General features: G+C 37.1%; 1 protein-coding gene across 1 annotated transcript in view; it reads right to left on the bottom strand.

The window, feature by feature from the left end:
- Nucleotides 1-26,417, bottom strand: part of OTOG (otogelin) — a 92,997-nt gene that overhangs the window by 33,995 nt on the left and 32,585 nt on the right. Inside the window, exons 22-33 of the mRNA XM_054635073.2 lie at nucleotides 26,074-26,117; nucleotides 25,458-25,611; nucleotides 16,540-16,647; nucleotides 12,399-12,537; nucleotides 12,019-12,153; nucleotides 10,793-10,939; nucleotides 10,067-10,186; nucleotides 9,264-9,380; nucleotides 8,249-8,405; nucleotides 7,235-7,261; nucleotides 4,400-4,567; nucleotides 2,100-2,378 (exon numbers count right to left, since the gene is read on the bottom strand). Coding sequence (XP_054491048.2) covers nucleotides 2,100-2,378; nucleotides 4,400-4,567; nucleotides 7,235-7,261; nucleotides 8,249-8,405; nucleotides 9,264-9,380; nucleotides 10,067-10,186; nucleotides 10,793-10,939; nucleotides 12,019-12,153; nucleotides 12,399-12,537; nucleotides 16,540-16,647; nucleotides 25,458-25,611; nucleotides 26,074-26,117 — 1,595 coding nt within the window. The remainder of the gene's footprint in view (nucleotides 1-2,099; nucleotides 2,379-4,399; nucleotides 4,568-7,234; nucleotides 7,262-8,248; nucleotides 8,406-9,263; nucleotides 9,381-10,066; nucleotides 10,187-10,792; nucleotides 10,940-12,018; nucleotides 12,154-12,398; nucleotides 12,538-16,539; nucleotides 16,648-25,457; nucleotides 25,612-26,073; nucleotides 26,118-26,417) is intronic.

The following is a 26,417-nucleotide window of genomic DNA, read 5'->3' as shown; positions in this document are numbered from 1 at the left end:
GATTGGAGCCCTATGCTCCTCTGCTTATAAAACTCTGAAACCCAAGCCCTCGGATGTGGTGATTAATGAAATACCTCTTGATCATTTGATCTGATCCCACTTGCTGAGGTAAATTGTTTTAGTTTTCCATCGGCATAAATAGGATTTTTCGGTATAATGACTGGAGGGTAAAGACTTCACACTTGAAAAGACATACCATTCTGTGTTAATGGATGACCACTGAGAATTGGAACATGGTTTAAACTTCTTCATTCCTCCCTCAAAGATAAAAGACTAAGGAGATATTTTTGTTATGTCCCAAAAAAGTGCCTTGCTTGAAATGCTGTACGAACATCCTGGTAATAGCATTATCCCTCTAATTCTGCCGCTCAAAAACCTCAACAGCTCTGTGATTACAAGCATTTGTCAAGAGGCAACAGGCATTTGGCAACGACAAAATCTGTCATTTTTCTGAAGTTGGAGTGTGCCAGTCAACAGCTGCATTAGGCTGTCAGTGTAATGTACTGCAAAACATGGGCAGATTCACAATGACACCATTAACACTTTAATTCAGTGTTTTGATAACACGAAGGTCCACAAGGCATACAGTTGGCCTCTTCTGTCACAGAAATCAGAGGTTGCTTCAGGTTTGTCTGTGCCACAATTCAACATGGTCACCGTACAACATGGCCAGGCCATGCTTTATTTTATATAGTATGTAATTTTCTTTCTTTGCTTGTAAAATACACTTCAGTTGTTCAGAGAATGAACAACTGATTTTAAAACATGGTATTGCCAGGAACACATTAAAATACTTCTGCTAAATAAATAAACAAATAGTTAATGCATTGAAAACTACAGCACAATAAAATTTTTAGAACATAATCACTTGCAGTGATTTTGGAATTATATATACGACACTTGGTTTCAGCAAGTAATTGTTGTCACTGAATCTCATAAATGAATATGTTTGATGTATCTAATGTGTTAAGGCAAGTAAAAGCTAAAGCAAAGAATAATTAAATGAATAATCTCTTTTGCTTTATTTTATACACTGATATAACTTGCATGTTTTTCCTGACCTCCAAAGCCACCTTCATTTCAGTGGATGGTTCCAGTTATTTAGGAATGTAAAAACTGCAATTCTTATTATTTCTTTTCCTTACTGATATAAAAATACAAACAACAAACAAACAAACACACCAAACAGAACTAAAAATAGCTTGAATTACATGATTTTTTAGTGTGGTTTTATCATCAGCTCTTGTAGGGGCAACATCTGCGGCCAGTTCCTAAGAAACGATCCTCAGAGTGAATATCTTCATTTCTGATCCTAATGTCTCAGTGGAATGTAACTATTAAGACAATGGGAATCTCACAAGTAAGTAGAAATACCCTCACAGCAGTCTGTTTTGTATTCAAAAGCTGTATCTGTTCAAGCAACATTAGGGAAATGAATATCTGTATCGCCAAGAAGGGGTGAATACCCCCAGTTAGATGATGACTGAAGCACTACTGGTTAACATCCCAACAGATACCTCATTTCTGAGGGGGTAGTGGATAAAAGGTATTTTTCAGGAGAAAATGAGGTTTGGAAAGTGTAGCCTACAGGCCACGTCCTCAGCACTGGATGGCATTACTCCTGATGAGGCCACAGGGTTAGCAAAGAGAATTCACTGTACAGAAATCTCTCTCTTGGCAGGAGGCAAAGGAGAGAAAATGTTGTCTACACACTTAAAATTTTAGAGATCTGTTCTTTTTTATTCCCTTTGTGAATCTATTTTTTACGAGTATGAATGTTCTACTCCTAAAGAATTTCCTTACTACCTCCACAGCAAGTATTGCCCAGAAACTGTACACTATGATATGTATTTCCAAACATGTTTGGCAAATGTGTGTTAAGCTATTGAATGGCTTTTCACAAGAAAACAGAATCTCATCTTCACTACAATGCTCAGGGAAAAATATTTTGAGGCTGGATGTCCCAGAGTTCGCACAGCTCCCAGTAATGTAGGGGAGAGGTAAGCAATCTCATCACCTCTGAAAATAACAACACCATTTAGCCTGGATTTGTACAGGGAGAAAACTGCTGTCCATAACATTGAAGTGCAATTACCTACCTACAAGTTTAAAAAGGGTTGACAGTCTGAACTCCTCTGAATGATGGTACTTCAAAAGCCCAACTGAAGAGGCTGAAATGTGGATGAAAAATCCTGGTTTTGCAAATGACTCAAAGGAACTGTATCCCGACAGCCACGTGTTCTTGTGAATGACAAACGTAGATCTGTTGTGAAAATCTTGCGATTTTTTCCATTTAGAAACAACAAGAGTATTATTGGAGACCAGCTGAAGAAAATAATTTGGTCTCTCAGCTGTTTCAAATGAAATCAAGCTAGAATCTGAAAAAATAAAACAGAAGAGAGCACACAGAACTTATTTATTTACTGATAAATGCATAATAAACTAAGTTCATTGTAATGTACCACTACTGCCTCTAGTAGCATGAGGAATGAAAATTGGCTTTGGCCTTATCAGTGAAAACAGCCTGAATCTTGTAAGAAAATGCACTATGTATGGATTTCAGAGTGCTAGATTGTGATGATTATTAAGTTTTCTAAATACTCTACAGATTCCAACAGGAATACAAAGAGATTGAGACATTGCCCACACCAGGATAAAGGAATATAGCCCTGCAGTCAAGCAGAACTTAATTTACAGTCTTTACTAAGCCATTTGTTTAATAAAAACTTTAACTCCATCTAACTAGATTTAAAAGTAACATTTGCCATCAGGAATTGACAGCTTAAAAGCTCAGCCTTTCATTAAAAATAAATTAGGAAACCGTATTTTGCATTCAGCTCTCTAGCTCTCCCTTTAAGAACAGAAAGTCTTTTTTCTGGCAAATGTTCCCTCATGTTACCTTACCCTGCAGTACTTCGGATTTCAAGCAGCCTCTGCACAGCCAATGGCAGGGCATCGGGTCTTGAGCCTGTTACAGGCATCTGTTGCTCACAGAATTACTTCATTCTATTTTGCTGTAAACTTTGCTAGTCTCTTGAAAACAACCATTAATCTACTGTAAAATCAACTAACCCCCCAGGACTGGCTAGCATTTCTTAAAAAAAAGCTTAGAAAACAAATGATCTCTATTAAAAGGATATATTATCACATTCTAGCATAACACTTCTGGAAGACCACCTTGTTCTCTGAGCACAAAAGCTTCAGATAATCAGAAAAACCTAGCAGTACTAGTGAATGTCTTTTTATGAATTGTCTGTAGCAAGCAGCTCTTTGTTAAGTAACAAAGTCAGGGTGATTTTTAACACCTGCTGTACAGCCAATCAGTGCATTAATGTCCCTAACTCTCCATTGTCCAGGAATGCCTGAAACTGGTAAGACATGCATTTTGCTGAGGTACCAAAGAGGCATGAATGTCCTATAATGATACAGCATATTGATTGTGCAAATTCCTCGTGACCAAATGATGAAATTACATTTGCTCAAACTGGACCATAAGGCACAAACTCTATTTGCCAGGTTAAATTCCAAGACAGAATGGAATTTTTATAGGGGAACAGAACAGTAGGACTGACCTTCCCTTTCCAAACATAAATTGAATACAATGTACAAGTACCTCAAAACTGTGACTAATAAAAGAAATCTATCCCCAGCTATTCTGTTACATGAGCTCTTGTCTAAGTTCTACAGACAGCAGTGTTAGTAATCAAACACTTATAATTTTTTAAGTGACACAAAACCACCTTCAGGTTACCCAAAGAGCTCATTAGGGGACTCATTAGGGTCAGTAAAGCCATTGATACCCTAGTGCTCTGTGGGCATTAAAGCTGTGTATGCAGACAACTTCAGCATTTAATTAATGTCACAAATGCTGGATACACTCTTGTAGGCTTTCTGCACATACCTGAAGGTGTGCAACACACCTTTCATCTGATGAAGAAGGAAGTTTCCTTCAGGGGAAACTGAAGTTGGGACCCAAAGGAGACAGATTTGCAGCACTCACCCTTACAGAGCTCAGTCAGTGCCAAAGGGCATCTCTGTGTGTGTGGGCAGACAATGAGTGATGGTGGCAGAGCAAGGGAGGTGGGGAGCACTTTCCTTACAACATTTCTCTCCCATTCTTTCCCACTTCCACCAGAGGAGAGGTAAAGGGAGCAGCACACAGATTACTGGGCTGCAATACCAGTTTGGTGCTTCTGAAGGCTGGCGTGTGGGGAGGCAGCTGCTTTTCAACTGCTTACAAAGCTACAATCTAAAATCCACCAACAAAAATCTTAGCAGACATTAAAGTGCACATTCAACTGATTGATAAAGCAAGAAATTTTTAACTCAGGTTTATTCTTAAACACAAGGGCAGAGTCTACTCTGTCTTATTTAAGAAGCTAGGTTGTTATGACTTTACCATGTGCTTTGGGTTTATAAAGTCCTGAAGTCAGCATGAAGCTCACTACATGCCCAGGAACAACATCATCTTCTTTGACAGGGAAAACAACACCGTCCACCAAGTTTGCTGCTACTACAAATCTTCCATCCAAAAAGCTGACCAGTTTGTATGGGCCTTTTCCCAGTGCTGTGGAGGAGAAAACCAATTATTTTTCATGTCAAGTGTCCCAAATGCCTGAGCTCTAAGCTTTAGGGCAGAGCACATGAAGAAAAACACATCTCACCACTGCAAACAGATCTAGGTGCCATGCACTAAACTTGAAAGAAAACCAAAACAAACCTTTTTTAGAAAATACATGTTCTGAAAGCTATCAAGAATACCTACTTTCAATTTTCAAGACTCATCATCAGCTTCTCCTTTTTGTCCCTCTCATATGCTTTGGTTTCAAAGTTAGCTGGTCCCTTGGTTATTAGTCCCTTTCAAACTACTTATTTGTATGGTTGAACTAATTATACACTTCTTACTACTTTTTAAAACCTATTTTATTAATGTCCAAAACATAAAGCATATTGCAGAGAATAAACTTTTGTTGTCAACAAGCATCAAAAGACTCCTTGAACAGTGAAGTCTTACTTGTGAAGTAAGAGAGGAAGAAATCAGCATCATAAGCAAAGAATGGTCGTATTTTATCTATAAGTTAAAAAAGCCAAAAATACGCAAATTCATTTTTAAACCTTAAAATGCCACACCTTCTCATTTAGATCACACTTTATTACAGAAAAATAGTTTAGAGTTTATTTTTAAATGTTTGAAAATCTTTTTGTTAGGTTCCCTGTTAAAAGTAGGCATTTTATGCCTCACCTGAGCAGTTCACCTCATTACCATTTTACCCACATGGTAAAATGGCAAGCCTACATCTGAGATAACTGCAGCTATCAGCTGGGAAATTAATAGCATTGACTCTTAAAATCTGTTCCAACAGGTTACAATTTTGGACTGCAATTTGCAGGTTGCCTTCATACTCTGGTTCCCCAAAATCTTAACATTTATTAAGAGTTTTGAAATCTAAGGATGCTGCATTACAAGTAGAGCTTTAAATTCTAATGGCATGAAAAGGTAGCCAGTTAGGACACAGGTCCATGCCCACCTAAACATGTACAAAGATCTCTTTACCTTCAGTGCAGGGAGTTGAAAAACATGTTTTAAATTACTACTTAAAACATGCACTGCTCTGGATACATATGTTTAAGTATCCCATCTCAGGCCCACTCAAAAGTTGAGGGACCACAGCCACCAGCTGAGGATTTCCCTTGACCAAAGGCCTCTGCTTCTTGTAGGACTAGAATTATCTCACTCTGGATTCATACAAAGTTACATGGAGAAAACTTCTTTCTGGTCTAAGACAACTTCCTAATCTTCCTGCCTCCAAAACAAAGTAGTTCTGGGTCATCCTACTCTAAGTTATGTAGACAAGAAAATATTCAGCATGGAGATGATTTTTTTTTTTTGTCCACTGACAGCTCTGAAACATTCTACGTTGAATACTGATGAACTGGATTAGCAAAGAGTACAAAAACACAAAGAAAGAAGTATAAATAACCATGTTTATTTCAAGGCTGGTCAAATGCACAAATCTCCACTCATTCCACTACTTTCCGTCAGTGAGAATTAAGTAACAAATAAAGGTAATAACACACCTTAAAAGTATGTGTGATCATCTAGCTTCACCTTCACCACAGATCTTAGAGGCACTGCATCTGCAGTCTATCTGCACTAACATTGTCTATTATCAGACTGTATTTCTTTTATAAAAAAAATAACCAAAAAGAAAACTTAAAACCTTCAATCACCTCTTATAATCAACTATTCTTAATTTAAAATAATTGAAAGTCTTTAAATGGTGATTTAGATAAAATTCCCATGCATTAGTGATTTGACTCCACTCAAAATCTTTTCAGGAGCCAGTGTATGAGAAAAGGCACACTTCTTGGCCATATTTTTTGGGCCTGGCACTGCATAAGTCTGTCCTAATTTAAGTTGGTCCCTTTTCTGAGACCTTTCCAGGAGTGAGCTGCTGCAATATTGATCAGAAGACCAAGATACTCCGTGTCATGTGGATAGGCAGGCTTCTACATGAGCTTGATAAAGAGTTACAGCATAAACAGCAGGAGCCCTGGCCCTTCCTCACACCAGGCTGCTTTGTGTGTCACATCTGACTGTGCAGACATAGGCAGGGTGATTGGGAAATAGCCTGAATATGGGTTGCAGGGCTAACACAGCACTAGAGCACCCAATGCAGGTTCAAGGCATGGTCCAGCACCTTCCCCAAGGTTTGCACCCCTCTCTGACAGCCACCCCAATGCAGCAGCAATGCTGGTCACTCCAGGCTGGGTCAGACAGACCTAAAAGGAGAGCTGTTCCCCTCTGGGGACAAAAAAGTTGCCATAGATTAACACTACCTCCCTCTGGAGGCTGCACAGGAGTCTGTGAGTGATTTAACAACCCACCGGGCTCTGTTCAGCTTTGAACTGCACTGCACCTTAAACAAGTAGTGCCACTGGCACTTTCCACTTGATGTTCCATTAATTACTTCATGATTTAATTGTTTAATCATCATCCATCACTGCAAAGAAAATTAGTTAGGCACACGTTCTCGGGAGAGGTCCAGGAATTATGAAATTAAAAGCCTTTGAAAAACCAAAATAAAGCAGCAAAACAATCTTGGCTAGTTAAACAACATAACATTCCCAAATGCTTTCAGTAATACAATTGTTTTTATACAAAGATGCTAAACCTTAAACTAAAAAAACCCCAAGATTCTATTGATATTTTGTCACTTCCTTTAGAACCTACCTTTGTTGAAATATTCACAATCATAAGCTAAAAAAAAAGAAAAAAAATACAGTTAGAGGCATTCTATAGATAAACATAAAGTAAGTTTTCTACTCCCCTTTACAATTAAGATGTGAGCCAAATTCTTGGCCAAATTAGAACATACACAAACATTTAGTAAAAAGTTATTGCCAAATATTTAGATAAAATACTAATTTAAACTACACAGATGAAAAGAAAGCATTGCTTCCCCAAGCTTACATACCTACAGCTGTCTTTCTGTGACCTCTAGTGGCTATGACTGAGCTTCACATTAAATCACACCTTCTCCATCCAAAGTTAAGACTAACCCCCTCACTCTGAGGCCAGTTTGCTGTGTGACCCTGAGCCTGCTGCACACTCTCTGTACAACTGCAAAGCGAGAAAAACGCTTGTTTCCTTTCATTCTTTGCATCTCCCCTTTTTTTTTCCCATCTTTGGGGAAATGGCAGCCTCCTGTTAGGCATTTCCACTAGGTGTTAGAGAAAAGGGACTCAGATTTTTTTTGTTAAGTTTTAAGAGTTGTTGGAGAGGAATCCTAAGCTAATGACTCTGCCCAGCTTAAAAACTTACTTGTTTTTCTTCAGAAGACCTTTACATTTCATATTAGAGCCCATTTTCTGTGGGCTCTAATAAGGCATGTATGTTTACCAGATCTTATTAAGAAGTGAAGTTCTCCTGAAGATGGAAATCACTTGAACTGTGAACTTTGCACCTTTGGTTTGAGGGATGCATGCTGTACCCTAATATAGATTTCCCATGTTCTCTCCTTTGACATCAAAGGACAAAGGGATTAAAAGTAGAAAAGTATCACTCACAAACACAGAAAAAGCACATAACCCAGCTAGACCAGAATGAAACTGGAGTGAGAGGCACCAGTGAGGCTTAGATTCAATTCATGGCCCCAGGTCAGCTGTTGTGACTGATTTTTTGGGTCTGGCTGCCACGAATGCAGGGCAGGGGCAGCCCTTGGTAGTGCTGGTTAAACAAACTTACGGCACACCCTGGGAGACCTCCAGTCCACAGCAACTCCGTGCTGGCAGCACTGATGGGCATAGGCTGAGACACTTGTACAGAAACACTCACAGTCACCACCTTGGTTACAGCCACAAGTGTCTGTCAAGCAGTTGGAGTAAAACCAGGTGACGTCAATCTGGAAATGAAAATATTGCTCATCAAAAACACTCCTACAGGAACTGCCAAGCAACACCTCGGCACAAAGCTGTGGCTCTTCCAAAAGGCAATATATCCAACTTGGAAGTATTAAAGATTTCACTCTCAATGCTTCCTGGAACGTGAGAAAAAATGTTCACAGGGACACACCATAAAATCTTGTCCAGCACTTAGCAACACAATTAAATCACCGACTCATGAAGAACAGGCACGTTAAGATACTGATGTGGGCTTGTGTTTTATAGTGTTTTGTAATATCTAAGCCCTAATAAACTGTGAAAAACCTTATGAAATAAGAGACTAAACTGACCACAAATCAGTGAAACTCAGACATTTTAAGGAAGTCAGATGCACATAAAATGTAAGAAATCAAAGTAGATGGAAAGCTCTTCTTGATGTGCAAGGAGTTAATATTCTCTTCATATTATCAGGCAATTTCACACAAGAATTTGTCATTTTCCCTTACAGTATCTTCAAGTCTTAAATGACAAAATTTCAAAGAGAACTGTCAACGTTAATTTGCTTACTGAAATGTTACACATTCTACACGGATCTACACTTGAGTAAGTTTTCCAGAAATGAGTTTTTCCCATCTGACAGTGCCCATTCAATACATTTATTTATATATGCATGAAAAATGTGCATGCCATGTAACACATTTCATGAAAAGCAAGCAAGTGGTTATGCCTACACGAATAATGCTTGTGATTAAAAAGAAAATACCCCAAATCAGGTGACTTTTTTTCTTCATTAATAACAAAGAGCTTCACGTTGAAGAGTAACATTTCTCTGGTGCTATGTTCGATGTCACTTGTTTATATACAGGACTACAACTCACCACTGGGTGGCAAGCTTCAAATGCTTCACTGAGCAGTATCCCACACTCCTTCTTGGCAAACGGCTCTCTAAGGGGGTTCAAACTGCACGGATTTCGAATGTCAGAGCTGTCAACACACTAACCCGGGAAGCAAAATGAAGGTGAGTAATTTTTCATAACCACTTTGTGTTGTGAACTTGCAAAGCATATTTTTGTGCTTTTTATTTTTTTAGAAAGATGCAAAATGTGAAACAAATGCATCATTTATGAAACTAAAGCAGGACTAAGATATAGTGTTAAAAGCTAATGCTAATGAAGAAGAGATGGAAAACAACACCATTTGAAGAAACATTCCACTGAAAGCAGCAGAAAAACACACACATACTTATGGGTCTCATCAGAGGTACCAGAGAGGCACAGAGAACTTTTTTCTTTCCATTGCAATGGCTGCACAGTAAAATGTTTCCCAGCTATGAAAACATCAGTTAAACTGTCAACACACTCTAAAGCGAACTCAACATTCTTCCATTATACAGAAATCCCACTACTTTATTGTTCAAATGTAATAAAAAACATTCAAAAATATTGTTACAACATTTTTCTTTACTCTCTAAACACTCTGCAGCAAAAAAAGGTAATTCTTTTCTTTTCTTTAACAGATTAAGACATCTTTAAGAACCACTGATATTATCATTTGTATTGCTGCCTGACTGGTTCTTTCAGGAATTAGCTTCTGATTTCATTCAAAATGAATTTTATGATATAACAGGAAAAAAATCTACCAGCAAAATATACTAGTAAACACATTCTCTTTTGCCATGTACCTCTACAGCTGTCCAACTGTTTCCAAACTCTTGTGAGTTTGTTAATTCAAAATTATCTGGAGTCCTCAGTTCATTTACTGTCTTCAAATCAAAATTTCCACACAATCCAGTCAATTCTCTCTGAGAAAAAAATTATATACACATACATACATATTTATAAAAACATATTTTCACAAGAGGAAATGCTGTCAGTCATAAGCATTTTCAAAACTTGCATCTTCAGCTGTTTAGTTCTAAATTTGTAATATTTTGATCCTTTTTCAGCTAAATTTCAGTCAAAAGAACTCAGCTTTTCAGTCAAAAGAATTCAGTAACAAAGCTATGGAGGACATTTTATTTTGGCAATGTCATTATTATGCAGTTTCAGTTATGAATCCCCAAGCTTTTAAAAACGGAGATGACCTTTTTGTTCAGAAAAGGGAGCTGTTAGCCAGTTATGTGTATTTTTAAGCCTTGGCAAAATAACATCTGCTTCATTCATGTAAGGAATGAATATTGAAAGAGAACTTTGCCCCTAAGATATTTGTCTGTGTAGTTACAGAAGTTATACAGAAAAGAGTAACTAAAAAACAGATAAATGAGAATGAATATTTTCATTGACAAGGTAGCTGAATGCTTCTTTGATTTATTTCTGAGAGTCTATTCTCTGAATAATTATGTCTTATTTAACAAGATTTACATGAACACCTCAAAGAAATAGCAACAAGAGTGTTGCCTTCCACCTACCTGCCACTGATGCCCCATCTGCACGTGAACTGTTGTCCTCTGATCCCAAAGAACGGTGATATGTTCATCAGGAAAATGAACAACAGTGAAAAATCCAGCTTTCCATAACTGCATTTTTTGTAGGCCATCTATGTAACTAGATAAGCTCTGTTCAAAATAAAGCAAGGGAACTTACAATGGAAATAACATCTTCATAAAATATTCACTTGACAAGAAACAAAGTACCTAAATAAAATTAACAACATGGTTCTCGGACACATCCAAAAACAGACAAAAGGCCACCGAGGAGAAAAAAACTTAAGTAAAAGGGGCCTGAATTTTGAATGTGAGCTGTGTTGTATTTTTATGATTTTCCAATTTTAAAAGTTGATTTTATATCAAATGTATAGGATGGATAATGGCTAAAGATTCGAATGTTAATGATTCATCTGGGAGGTAGATGAGTAGTCTTAAGGCTCCTAAGGATGATTTTCACTTAGTTATAAGTAATTCTGTCACAGTCATATGCTTTTTTTGAATATGGATAGGTAAAAATGATGCATGAAGCAGCTTCTGGAAATAAGGAATTGTCCAAATATGTCCCTAGATCACAATCTTGTTTACAGCATTCTTCTCTCAATCCACTAACAATCAGATTGCAACTTCTTTGTAGCATGGACTAAAATGTCTGGTTTAACCGCACAATATCTCAAACTGCCTTTCTATAGTCAGTCTATAAACTGTAAATTGTACTATTAATACTATAATTACTAATATACTGAAATACTAAATGTTTACAGAATAGAGTTTGCAGATTGGCCAAAAAAAAAAAACCAAAATTCAGGCTGTGGAGGATACACTCCAAAGGGGTTGCAATTTGTTGGGATTATTTAACTGTATAAAAATATTCCTCCTAAACATTCCAGACCAGAGTAAGCTCTTAGTTCTAGTAGAATTAATAGCAAAACTCACACTTCAAAACTCTTGTATTTCTCTTAAGATATTAAACAGGAATTAAGTCTAAACAAAAGAGCTACAATTACCTCCTCTGACATTTTTGTCAAATACAGACAAGATTTTGTTTAAGGTTTCCATTGAACAATCCAGGAATGTGATCAGCATTGACTGTAAAGATATTTACACCTCTGCTACTGAAGTGGCACAGTAAGTTTTTGGCTATGAAAGGAAGAAACACCCAGAGAAGTACATATGCTGCTTTTTGATCAGCAGTAGGAAATAAAACTTACTGGATTCCCAGTTTCATCGTCAAACACTAAAAGAGATTTTCCAACATTAATGAAAACATTTTTCCTGCAAATGATTCCAGTACTAAAGCAGTCAACATTCTCTATAATGACAGAAAGACTGGTTGAAGAAGCACCCTGAAGAAAAAAAAAAGAGTCAATTTTTAAATATGCTAATATAAATATGCGTATTGTTACATAGTTCAATTAGCAGAAACCTCAGAGTACATTTATGTTCTGTATGATCCAAAGTCTAAACAATGCCAAAAATGAAAAAAACAGTATGTAGGACTCAATAAAATGCACAGAGAGGAAGTAAGCACAATTATTTTAACAAGCAGTTTTAAACCCAGTTTTAGGGAGGTTTCACACGAAAGTCTCACCTTAACCAGGTAAACCTTACAAGTCCCAACAAAGTCGAAGGTGAGGCCATCGAAGGTGCGGTAGTGCCGGTCCCCATACGCCGTGCACATGGACGGGCAAGGCTGGAAGGTGCACTGGAAGGATCCGTGCTGGCAAACACTGAAAAATGCACCACCAATTATGGGAATATCAGCTGCAAGCCCAGACAAATGATTACAGCTATTGCACTGAGAAGCAAAGAAACAAAAGCTGTGCAAGCGTGAGGAGCGGGGACAGAAGCATTTTGAAATGTTGGCTAGAAGCACGTCAATTAATTCTCTGGGGAAAAAATGTACATATTGAACTCATACCATCTAAATTTCTTCTTCCATGACAGTTTAAAGGCTCCAGAACCTACAGACACTACAACAAGTCTCAAAACCCCCAAAAAATACAATCAAGAAAACCCAGTGCAACGTGATACAATTTATTCTCTAGTGCACACCAATAACATGCCACAAGGAGAGAGCCTTCTTTTTCAGCTTCTCACCAAACATTTTTTTCTGTACAAGCTGAATCTTAGAGTCAAAAAGTAGCATGTCCTGTTACTTGAGTCTCCATGCATCCTCTGCTTGAATGAGAATTCCACAGAATTACCAAGGAAACATTTCAGTAGCGCTATTTTGGTGCTTAAGTTCCTTAAAAGAACCATGTTGTTGGACTTGCTCTTTTTCCAGATGTCATCACACCCAAACAGCAGCCTAAGAATTTAGGAGCTTCTAGAACAGTTCAAGTTATGTCTATGGCCACCTTAAACATCAAAGGGTTTTCATCACACATCTACAGAATGACTGTTCAGACCTTGCTGAATTCCCTTTGCAGCATAAGAGAAGAAGTGGATTCTTTTTGCATAATAGGGGGCTTTGAAACATTATGCCTCTTTCTGAATCACCCTCTTGCAATCTAAATAACATTTTCAGAGATAAGAGTTTTATAAATAACGGATAGAATTTCATTTCCTGCATCCACGAGCAATCATTACAATATCATTTCTGTGCTCCCAAATGACCCAGACACTTAAATTTTTCTTGATAAAGACAGCAAAGCTGGTGCCTTGGCATAGCTTTAGTACATATCTTTATAAATGTAGATTAAACTAAACACAGCATGTGATATAAGTTTGGTACATGCCTAAGTTTACTTTTAAAAAACCTATTTTTAATTTCCTCATAAATGAGTGCTGAACATTTTACAACTAAAGTCTTAACATTACTTACAGAAATACTGGATAAATCTCTAGCATTTGACATCTCATATAGCAGGAAATATGAAGTTTTCTCTTAGTGTAAATTTTTGTCAGTGTTACTTTTCCTCCGTATTTCTATCACAGTGCCAGTACACCACTTTTTCCAGAAGGGCAGCAAATATCTAGAAAATCTAGGCAGCTCCAGCTACTGGTAGCATCAGATTTCCTCCAGTTTCCTTAGCAATTCACTTGCACCTACATGGAGCCACTGTTCCAGTTTTCCAAGACTCTGCTTATCCCATCACTGATTTGGTCCACTGCTTGCATTTTGCATCTCAACATGTATCAATACACTAAGCAGATGGCTAAAATAAGTTAAAAATACATGTGAGAAGTGTTTTCTGTAGCAAAACACAAGGAAATAGCAGCAGGACTTGCTAACTGCAGTCACTTCAGAACAGCAGCAAAGGAAGAAACCTCATCAAGCTGATGGAGAGAGGCAAACAGAAGAAATTATGTTTGGACTGGAAAACTAAATGCTGCTTCTCACATTCTCCTGAGACATTAGGTTTTAGTTTCACTCATGGCCTATTCAAACCTCCATATGCTGATGCCTTAAGGGTCTCCAGTGTGCAGAAACATTGCTTAGCATGTAAAGCCTAGGGAGATCCTTTTCTTTTTTTTCAGGAACACATTTATAATCAGAAGGAAGGGATTAAGAGGTACACAACGTCTTTCAAGTCCTCTACACCAGGCATGTTTCATACTAAGAGAACTAACATTTAGTTATCAGAATCTAGAGAGCCCTAGTTGAAAAAACTGAGCTATCAGAATCTTCTAAACTTCAAATAGCTTTTTATACAGCATTTTTCCAAGAAGTATTTGTTAAAGAATACAGGAGACCCAATTCAGCAGCCCACAGAGAGTGACCAGGAGTTGCTCAATGGTCTCAGCATGATGACAGCAGACCAGCACATCTACTTGCACAAGCCCATCTTACCTGGCACAGCACCCCAGCAAAAACTGCCCTGATAGCCTCAACATTAGAACATTGCTAAATATTTCAGGTACTTGCACTGAAAACAAAACTTGGGAAACCTAGAGCCACAGGTCAGTCAGACCCCAGAGCTTGGGTTGAAAGTTCCTGTCAGTTCACAGGTAGTTTTGCCAACTTATGAAGTTACTTTGTCATGTTACTGCTCAATAAATCAATACTTATGCTGCTAACACTACACCAAGTATAAGTAAGATATTTATTATAAAACCACACTAATTCAATGCACCAACCCCACTATATGATGACTTCCATGAGTGCCTAAGTGTGTTTGTTTGCACAGAAGCACTCTCATGCTTTGCACCTTTCCCTTAACACATCAGACACAGATTTTATATGCTTTGTATCATGCAGAGCTTCTTGCAGGCTCCCCTCTATTCGTGAACAACTAGTTGCCTAAAAGCCATTATCACTTAATCTATCTCTGCTTCTGGGCATGGAAGACTACAAAAGCCATGAGAGCATTAAGGGTTTGCATGAATTAATGAGCCTGGCCTCAGGGAAAGGAAAAAAAGAAAGAGAAGGCTAAATATCCAGTGTCTTTCTGCCTGCATTGCTGCTGCCTTTGGTGAAGTCTCATACAGGTTAGTTGGGATAAATTAATTCTCTCTGATGCAAGCAATCCCACACCAGGTCCAAATGGAGAGGCCTTTGGAAACAAGGGGTGAACAACCCGGGTCGCTTTACCTGCCTGCCCAGTGGAGATGCCTTGTAAGTCGCTTCACCAGTCCACCAAAGGGCTACAAATCTCTTCTAGAGCAGCTACTGAGGACCTGACGAGAGGCAGAGGAAGGCAGTCAGCACAAGGCTGGAGGGGGCACGACATCCAGACAAGGCAGAGCCTGGTGCTGATGGGATGAGCCTTCCCTGGGCTGGGCTACCCTGAGCTGTGCTGGCCAGGAGCAGCAGGAGACACCAATTAAATGCTCCTGATAAGCTACAAGGAGGGCACAAGAAGAGGGAGCTGCTCTGCTGGGAACCTGGAGGCTACACCTCTACCACAGCATCATGGTGCTTGGCAGTACAGCTGGTTTTCCTGAGGCTCTGGTAAGACAAACAGCACTGCTGAGTGCCAGCCTGCAACATTCAGCCTTGGCCAGAGAGCAAAACAGGCAGAGATTACCATGAAACGGGCTTGTTTCACCATCAGGTAGGTGGGGTTTATTTTCACACTCCTGTAAAGCTTATTAAAATGGCAGTAAAGCACATCCTACTGAGAGTGCTTGAGGAAACCTGGCAGGGTATGTGCTGCATTTACAACACTGGATAGCAGAAGAAAAAAGGAATCGGTGTCTGCGTGTGCTTAAATCATCCTATCAACCCTTTCCTACTGGAATTCTCCCTCTGAACACTGATTGATTCATCAGTTATCCACACACACAAAATCAGTGACCAATCTGTCCGTTTCCTTTCTCAGTACATGATGTTGCTCAGTACTCCCCTTAGTTTAACACAGTAGTGGATGCAGAGTTAAGGACACAGAGCTACGTTCTGGTCTCCAGACAGCTCAGATTCAGTGCTAAATGTGAAAAAGAATAAGTAAAAAGCTTTCTAAAATGTCACTCAGGTATAATATTTAAGGGATTTTACCCGTACTTTAGGAATTCTAGCCATGGTCTTGAAAAAAATAAGCAAACAAAAAAAACCTCTAAATCAAGATTTTTAAAGACTAAAAAGATGCCAAATCACCATTATTTTGTTATATCAAGCACTTTGAAACAACAAAACCTGAACCAGTTTTAATTATTCTTTGAAGAAATGTAAATATGAAGTCAAAGTAGATAATCTGCTGTGAAATTTATGATCAAAACACATGAAGGAAAAATAATCAACCTACAAATACACAAATAAAATGAACTCACTTAAATAGATCCCCACTTACCACGTATGGCAGGCAGAAATTACTTTGTCACCTGGAAAATATTCCTTTCCTTTCCATGAGCATGGACATTCATCTGCATCCAAGCACATATCCCCATGTTTCACAAGACTATAAAAAAAAAAAAAAAAAAGAACAAAAAGTACTCATCCAGCAGCAGTATAGCTGGTATCCAGATACAAAAATATTTTCCTAAACTTTAAAGTTACCACTTCTGTTATTGAGACGCAAATAATATTTAAAGTCTTCTGAAACTGAAAAGGCACCATTTTGTTAATAATTGTGTATGAGCAATTTGGTATCTTCCTTTCACAGGTACCTGAATATTTCATCTGTATTAAGTGCCAGCACTTTGGGCATTAACCTTTTCATCACTAACCCTCTAAGACTGACTCATGAATATACAAATTTTAAGGTCAGAGAAACTATAGTTTCCTAGAAATTCTCTAAATTCCACCAAATTTCTTGTAACTCAGCCAATTAAACTGCATTTGACTCAAGCCAAGAGATAATCCATGAGATGTTGGAGCCATCACAGCTCTTTGTTCTATGGTATGCACTCTTACTCTCCAAAATTAGTGGCATATTTAGTCTAAGGTTTTTTAAATGAGGATTTCTTCTGGTCCTATTCTTTCCTTTGGTTGATTGAAAGAGTTTTATTTTACTGCAGTTTTTCTATAGCTGTAGTTACACCTCTTGCTCCATGAATAATTTAATATCAAAAGAGCTATCCTGGCTACATGAAATTATTGTCTTAATATTTATTTCTGCACCCTTATGCAAGCAGAAATATTACAGGCACCTACATGCAATTACAAATATACTCAATTTTAGTGGCAGAAGTATCCTCACAGTCTTCAAGGGATATTTTCATCATACCATAGCTAACCATATGCATAGCTGTTTACAGTTTGACTAATGCTGTGAATTTGTGTTTAGACAGAACTCCTAGACAAGCGGATAAAAATGGAAAACTATTAAAAAGTGAAAAAGATTGCTGCTATAGAAAAAGAACAGAGGAATTCTTGCCCATAAAGACTAAATAGAGCAATCAGTCCTAATTTTAAAGTAAAATGTTTGTGGCTTTTTGATAAATATTCAGAAAATCTGAAATTAGGAAAAAAGAGATAAAGAGAGATCTCAAGCGATAAAGAGAGATTCAACAAATAAAGGTCATGAAATACACCAGAAGCACTTATTTATTTTATTAAACAGTTTATCATTTCACTGAGCCCAGGAAAGTTGCATTTCTTCCAAAAACCAATTCATTTTATCAGAAATATTGTCATGGTATTGGATAAGCAAAGCAATATCAATATGGGACCTGAGGGTCCAATAACAGATAGAACAGCTGTGATGACAAATCCATCTCTCAAATGAAAGCTGTGCAATTTGAACTCTTGACAAGCTGAAGCAGTGTCTTTGACTCCAACTGCTGCAGCTCCATGATCCTGCCCCATTCCCTACAACACAGGAATCCAGAGCAGCTAACATGCCAGTCCCATAGTGAAAGGATTCCTTACAGGCACCATGCAGTCTAGGATTATCCAGGACACCTTGTTTCTAATGTTTGAAATGTATTTGTATTGACAAATAAACAGTCTCTTCAAATGGTAGTTTTGGGCAGATAAATTATTTTTTTTCTTCAAGCTAAGTTTGTTTGGAATCCCAGTACCCCTCTGTAGTAATAGAAATTTTGTACAGGTTTTTCTGTGTTCCTAACAGATTTATTGCTCCTGATGTTTAGCACTGTCATTTGAGCAACATATGGCACTACAGATAAGACGTTTTAAGTGTAAGGCACATCCATGACAAACAGGGTAACAATGTTTTGTTTCCCTGCTATCCAAAAGGAAACATTTCATCACTGAATTTATCACAGGAAATTTTATTAGCTCATACTAATGAGCTGGTAATTTGTATTTCACAAATTACATTGTACAAATTTGTAATTTGTATTTGACTTAGACTCTTCTTCAGTGTGTTATGTATCAGACAGAAATTTACATCTCTGTAAGGCTTATGAATGGGAACATGCAGAACACCATAAACCCTCCTCCCTCCTTAAACTGAAAAACTGTAATTTTCCTCCAGGGTAGGTGAAGTGTTCTTTGTAATCCATACTTATTTCAAGCATTGTGTCACTTGGAGACAATCAACTGTGAGACTGAAATTCCCACTGGTTTAAAGCTGCTCAGAACTGAACAGGGCACATTCAGACACAAAGAGATCACACTGACAAGGTAACACTAAATGCAGGTTTTTCCTCATGTTATTACACTGGTTTAAAAAAAAAAGTGATAACAGCTTTCTCTCTTGTAAAGCCAAGCAAATGGATAGATTTCAATGATCTAAGAATTCCCCACAAATACCCTACAGAGAGGCCTTGCACAGCTCCTCTTTGAAGTATCAGACATTTTTCTTGATGCTTATTCTTACTGTCCAGCCTACAATGAACTGCAAAGACACAAGGATGACTATCCCACTTCACCCTGCTGAACATTCACTTTCTTTATCATCTCATTATGTCTAGAGCCTTTTGCATTCACACACACAGAAATCTGTAAGTAATCTTGGTAAAGGCACCATTAGAAATAATGTCACCTGCGACTCATCAAACACTGGTTCTGCAGAGATCCCAAATCTGGACCAAAACAATAAAAAAAAAAAAAGTCACTCTCCCAGGTCCCAGCAGAGCAGTTTTCAACAGTCTGTGTCTTGCACAAGCTCCTTCCCCTCTCACCTGCAACAGCCCACCATCAACTGATTTATGCACCCACGAGTATTTTTGTTGCAACATTAAGTTTGCTCTCTGAAGGGTTCACAGCCCATCCTACAAAGGTCTGAAATTTAAGTTTAAGGGAAGCAAAAAATAAACAAAATAAATCAGCAGGAAGCATTTGACTGTCTAATCAGAACACAAGATAAATTTTGAGAGAAAATCCAACATTCCTGCAGCACATAATGCCTTCATTAGAGTTCACTCACTATCTAGACAGGGATAGCTAATATATTTGGTTTTCTTTTTCACTTGGGGAGCTTCTTAAAATATCCTCTACCTCTTTGCCCTGGTTTATTATACCAAAATATTAAGTAATTCTGTAGAGTGTTTGGAAGGTTTTCATTATCCTCAGTATACCAATTCCATTTTTGTGTTAACAAATGATTTTGGTGCTTTAACTGAGACAGTCAGGTTTTTTTGAAGCTTCACCCTGGATTGGAAACCTTCCTGCAGTCAGCTCTATCACCAGCACCAGAATTTTAGAAAGTAACTCTGACTATAATGGAAGTCTTCCTTTGAACTAAGTGACAAAGTTCAATATTTCTCTTAAAAACAAGTCAAAAAGCAGAAGGTCATATGAAAAAGTGCTCCAGAACCTGAATGATACTGCTGAAGTGTTACTGTCAATTAATACAAACACACGGAAAAAAAATTGGAGATTTTCAGTTGGTACAAACTAAAATGTGGGAAATCAAGAAGGTTTGTAAGAATTGCAAGAGAAAATAAGGAACTCAAAAATATATTAAGGAAATTTGCAAGTCTGCAAAAAGCAGAAAAAGATAGAAAAGAACTGGATTGTCTTGCAAGGGCACTGCAACAGAGGTTTTCTTTGGAAATGAGCTCCTGCACCTTTAGCATGCTGTGTCTATTGCCATCAGAAGTAGAAACCAGCATAAAATCTGGTGTGGATAAATATTGGCTCCTGAAATACCAAAACACAGGAATATTGATGCAGTCTTTGTAAGAGAATTGCATTTTCCTGAGAAACTATTCAAGTGCATAGCCATGATGGTATCCCCATGGGGTTAATCCTTATTTGCCTGGAAAACATCAAATCTCAACAGACCTCTCCAAAGCCCTGCCTAAAGAAAAAACTAAAAATACTTAGCCTGAAGCAGCAGGACCATCCAGAAGAGTGAGGCTTTGACAAAAAACAGTGATAATAATAGTAAATAGTAGTAATAATAATAATAGTAAATAGTAAAAAAACCACTGATAATAATAGTAAATTCTGATTTTAAATTGAGGAGCAGTAGGTCTTCTGAAAAATTATACTAAACACTCACTAAAAACACTGGATTTTTATTTCATCTAAAAAGACTTTTTTTTAAGACATAACATGGTCAATGTAATTACAATAATAAAGAGTAGTTTCCTAAAAGTATTTGAAACTCATCTGTATTATTCCCATCTTAATTCCTCATTAACAGAGCTGTTTCTCCATAGGCACGTATAAGTCAACAACATTAACTGTTTTCTTTGTCAAAATTAGAAAGATGTGATTTTTCTTTTTTTTTATGTAAAATCTCCCAAGAATGTGTTTCAGCTTGCTATGTGTCACTTGATACATACCACAGAGATACGATGATAATTGAGAAAGTTTTAGAAGGAAAACCTGGTATGATACTCCTTAGCTACAAAATGTCATTATAATTACAGGATATTACAGCTTTGAATTTAGTAACTCTTCATTCTTCTATTTTATGGGAGCAATAAGTGATGAAAAAAAAGAGAAAGCCATAAAAATTCTAATTATGTTACATTTCCTCAAATTCAGTAAAGTCAAGTTTTTAGCACAAAAGGTATTCTTCTGTGTTATAAATAATAAGTTCTCACCAGAGGGTGTGGGTGGGAGAAAGGACTGGATTTGTTTTTCCTAAATGCGCATATGAAAAAATTTGTCAGGCATTTTGCTTAAAAAGGTGGCCCACGTAGTTGTGAACAATTAAACATTTGGTGCAAGGAAAAAAGAAAACTTCAATACAATTGCATTGTGCTCCTGAGATTCAAACACTCACATGCCATAAAAATAAATATACATACTTGAAAATAAGGAGCTCATTATGTTCCTAGTTAATCTAGAGTGGCATTGCTTTCCTTTTAAGATCAGTCTGTTCAGACTAAATAAAATATTCAGTTGGGTATTGGATGTTGCTGAACAGTGAGAAATTAAGTGACCTGGATGTACAGGTAACCACTGCTAGCAGCCAGCTGAGAATTAACATTTTATTCCCTTGCAGTACTAACATTGAAAGGGAAGCTTTTAAAAAGTCACTGAAATGAGGAGAGAATTACAGCCAGTTTTATAAGCATGATTAGGAAGAGAAGTTTGGCTATGATTTAGAGTTCAAATAAAAGTTAGTCATGAAAATTTTGAAAATGAAGTTTTGAAATACTGCTAAGTTAGCAGAGACTGCTTGATCTAGGTTAATTGTACAGTGGTTGGTTTAACATAGCTTTATAGAGGGAACAAAAACATAAAAAGGAAAAAATGATGAAGATATAATAGGCAGATGTAACAAGCAAAATCATGACTAACTGCATTTGGGACAATATGTATTTCAAGGTATTAACATAACTCTCAGAAATTGTATTATTCATATTTAGAGGCTGGTGGGCCTTGTTTTTTCCAGCAAGATGGAATTATTATGAAACAGACATGGAAATTGCTAAATATTTCAGCTAATGGAAATAGGAATGGCTAACATGATCTAAAATAAACACTGATGTATGCCATTAAACAATCAGAGTCAGTCCACATGAAAACACCTGTATTCAAAAATCTAAGAGGGCTCTTGTTAGAATCACTACACCATTTAGGTTGGAAAATACCTCTGAGCTAATTAACTCCCACCACTGCAATACATCCACAAAACTATACATATTGCCAATACAGCACAAGTTTTATGCTGCATGCTCCACAAAGTACATATCAGTAACATCCAACTCATGCTGCAGTCAAAGACTAAAATCCTGTCAAAGAGGGAAGTGGGAAAACACAAGTAATTCCTTCAGGAAAGTGACTGCTTGTCTTGACAGCAACATTAAGAGCAGGCTGTCAGCAGCAGTGAACAGAAGCTGTTTTGGAGATCATTACTGGTCTGACTAGAGAAAAACAATGAAATAGGACAGGTACAAACCAGCATATGTCTGTTTGGAGCAAACATGTCACACAGCATCCAGAAATGTAGGAAGGTACTACTGTTTACTCCCCTCTTTTTCCTTTACTGTCTTTTCTCCTTGTTTCTTCTGCAGTCTGATTAATGATCCTGTCTCCATGTCAAACTGTGCACATTCAGTATAGTCAAGGAGGAAAAATAATTTGATTCGTAGAAATTCTCAAGCAGAAGATGTAATGCAAATATTGTACTTGAAAAAATATGCACTGAAAGTGTATTACTTATCTTTTTGAAATGCAACATAGAAATATAGAACATTTCCCTTTAAATGGTGACAGATGAAAACCAGTAAGAAAAAACATAAATAAAGTCTTAAAAATTACTTAATATGTCAGGCAAAGTAGGGTGAATCAATATTAGGAAGTGAGTTCCAGGAGAACTAATGTCTGATTTCAACAGCTTATAAAATAGATGTAAAGTATAGAATCAATTTTTGTACCATAAAAACTGTAAGCCATAGAATGATCTCCTGTAAACTTAGATGCAAGTAACCATGCCTAAGTAAATATCTGATTTACTCGCTGTCGAGGAAAAAGAATGAAGCACAGCTGCACTGTAAGCACAAAAAAAGAAGGAATCCTAGAAGTAGTGAAGTATTTGAAACAATATTTCACTTCAGCTTTCAGATACTAGAAAAATGGACTGCAAAACAAAAATATTGCCCCCTTGAAATCTTAACATCACTTCTGTGAAAAGAAGTTCCTTTTGTTAATTACCCTTCAGGGTATCACTGCAGAATCATCACCCCACTAAACATATCAGAAAGGTCCTTCTGCCTCAAAAAATGGTAGCTTCCAACATTCCTACAAACAGGTTTCTTAGTGGTGACATATTCACTTCACTCACTTTTAAAATTATTTAACCTAAATCAACTAATCAAACACATTAAACTGATTTCATTGCTACTTAAATCAGCTTAGCTTACATGCAATGAATCAAGATAAACTGATTCAAGATCTCAAACAAAAGCATGAAAAAAGGAATGAAAGTATTTCAGGTAAAGGACTAATGTTAAGATCAAAGAAATTCCATGGCTGTTTTACCCTTTTAAAGGGGACAATGTCACCTCAGTTTTCTATTTCACCACTAAGAACTGATAGCCTAAGAAAGAGATTTCCAAGTTGCATAAATTCACAGTGCTTTTGAATCCTGCACTGCTTGAAAGGACAAGAACACAGGATGAGGTACTGTATAAAGGTGACTGTATTTTACCCATTTTTCTCTTCCAAAAACTTAATTAAAAATTTTTCATTACTGTGCTGTACTGGCTCTAAGTTGGTCAATCTGCAGCATGAATCATTTTAGTGTGAATTCAGTGAATGACTCAAAACATCAGGGCTCCTCATATCCAACTTCTATCAAATGCACCTCCTACTAAAATTCCTAAACAATTAAGATTCATTATCTAAATAAAAAAAACTACATAGTTAATACATAGCATAAGTCTCTCACATTTCCAAAAGCACACCAGAAAACCACACACCTTTAGGATCATCTTAATTTTTCCTAAAGCAACCTCAAATAAAAACAAAAATATATAAGCAATATAGGACCACTAGAGCTGAATATTTAGAAGAGACCTGTTTTGACAAGCTTGTAAGTGACTTGAATTTCTACTTCATCAGTACAGACTGACATTCCTAATTCAAACTTTAGGTTTGTAACACTGTTTCCTAGTTCTGCCTTAAGCAGCACTGAGGGTAAAATCCTGCAACATCAAAAAGCCTCTCCCTTTGCACGTCCTCAAAAAAAAAACAAACCAAACAAACAAAACCAAATAATTTTGTTCTAATATCTCTACAGGCAATATACTGTAGAAAAGAATACAGTTTTCTAAAGTTACAATAAAGACAAATCATCTTAGTTTTCTATTTTTGTCCCTAGGAAATCTTAACACTTTGCCTCTTACAACCATAAAACCATATTATCATTTTGGGATCCCCACACTTGACACCAAGTCTTCCAATGCCAAAAAACCACCAAACCAACTGCTTACATTCTGGACCTAAATTCCACCAGGAAGCAGTAGAGATCACAAGCTCAGAGGTTATGCACAGCAAAATAGCAGTGAATAAATTTTTTATATGATCTGAGCTGCCAGCCATACAGTGCTGCTGAAGGTAGCCTTGAAGTATGCCAGCCTGGTCCAGGAGGGTAAATTTCTGCAATTCTGAAAATATCTGCCTCCAGTTAATTTCAGTCTACATGAGCACTTTTCAATATGGTACCATACTTTGAGTTCCACTAATTACGGGTTCCATTTCATATGAACAATTTCATCACATGTTTTTAAGTATTAAAGTAGAATCCCAAAATCCTGAGTAGCAATATTTTATAATGAGATAGAAATGTCAACACATCACTCAGTACAAGTACACAGACTTCAGCTGAGCTATTTCAACAGTTCAAATGATTTCAGAGTTATAACACCAAAAACTTCTAAGGCTATGTGCTTAAGAAATTAAATTCCATCAAGACCAGAATAACTTCAACATATTATTGTTCTTTTTATAATCCAAATTCTCTCAATACAGTGCTTGATTTCACAACAGTTCATCTGTACATTATCAGCAAAAATCCCCAAGATTTAAGAGATTCTTGTGGGGGAAAAAAATACTAAAAATTATGCCTATGAATAAACTTACCTCCCTCAGCCAAATAGTGAAATAAGATGTTTGGTATTTGAAAAAAACTAGATAAACAATTCTACTGTAACAACACAGATTAAATCAAATTATTTCAATGCCATTTCTGTATTCTTGGTTTTTTGATCATATTGTTATGAAGTATTTAACTCCACTTGTCTCTTGGTTTAGCATTTTTGATGACTTTAACAGCCAGTACCATGGGGTAAGCCTTGACAAGTTTGATCTCAGCCTTTGAGATCTCAAATTCTCAAAGTAGAATTAATTACTCGATCATGTTTGTGCAGCAAAAGACGCAAATCTGTCTGTACTCACCCTGGTGGGCAGACACAGCCTGACACACAAGGAAGGTGTGCTGAGAAAGTGAGGTTTAGCAGCTGATTCTCACAAGTCCTCTCTCTGCTGAGCTCAGGATCCACTTGTGGATTGCTGCAGTTAACATAAATCTGTCCAACTGGGCAGCTGTGTGCTGGGGGGAAATGGACAAATGCTTTGGTCTTCACACCTAAAATTTTGTATTCTGTAAACGTGTGCAATAAGGATTTGTAACACAGAGATTATAACAGTAAGCAATACTAGTAGCATTCAGTTGCCTCTCCTCATTAGTTGGGGCAAAGCTAACCTTTATTTTCCCTACTGGAGGTCTGCTGTTTATCATGCAGCTAAGCTTATCTGCATTAGCAAGCAAAAAAAAAAAAACTATAGTATTTTAAAGTACCGGGGGAAAAAGTTTTTCAGATTTAACGGTATTTTGAACAGTTAGGCTGGTACAAAGCAGGAGCATTACTATCAAACACACAAACAGGATCCCCTCTCAGAAATTAATTTGTACACAGTGCACTATCTTCTAATTGAGACAAGGGGTTCCACCAAGACTGGAGGAAATGTATTCATTGGTCTTGAAGCATCTTTTCCCTCTCCCTTCACTCACCTATTATGTTGTTATCACAGTTCATTACTCCATCCCTGCAATGGCTGCAAAAGAAATATAGACAAAGATGCACTGAGAGCCAGGAAGAGCTAAAATATATCAACATATTCTATTTAGTAATGCAGAATAAGTCAATAGAAAATAATTTTATAAATGTTTGCACTGAACATTGTAACTGTGTATAAAGCATTGCCTTAACCCATGAAGAACATTTGTTAAACTCCCAACTTTTGCTTTATGCATAATGTTATTAGGAGTTAAGATGCATGGGCTGACAAAAAAATATGTACATGAACATGCCCCCATACTGCTCCCCAAAACACATTTCCCCTGCATGAAAGAGT

This window comes from Agelaius phoeniceus, chromosome 6 (genome assembly GCF_051311805.1).
Source record: "Agelaius phoeniceus isolate bAgePho1 chromosome 6, bAgePho1.hap1, whole genome shotgun sequence".
Lineage (NCBI taxonomy): Eukaryota > Metazoa > Chordata > Aves > Passeriformes > Icteridae > Agelaius > Agelaius phoeniceus.
This window is presented reverse-complemented; position numbering and strand designations above follow the sequence as displayed.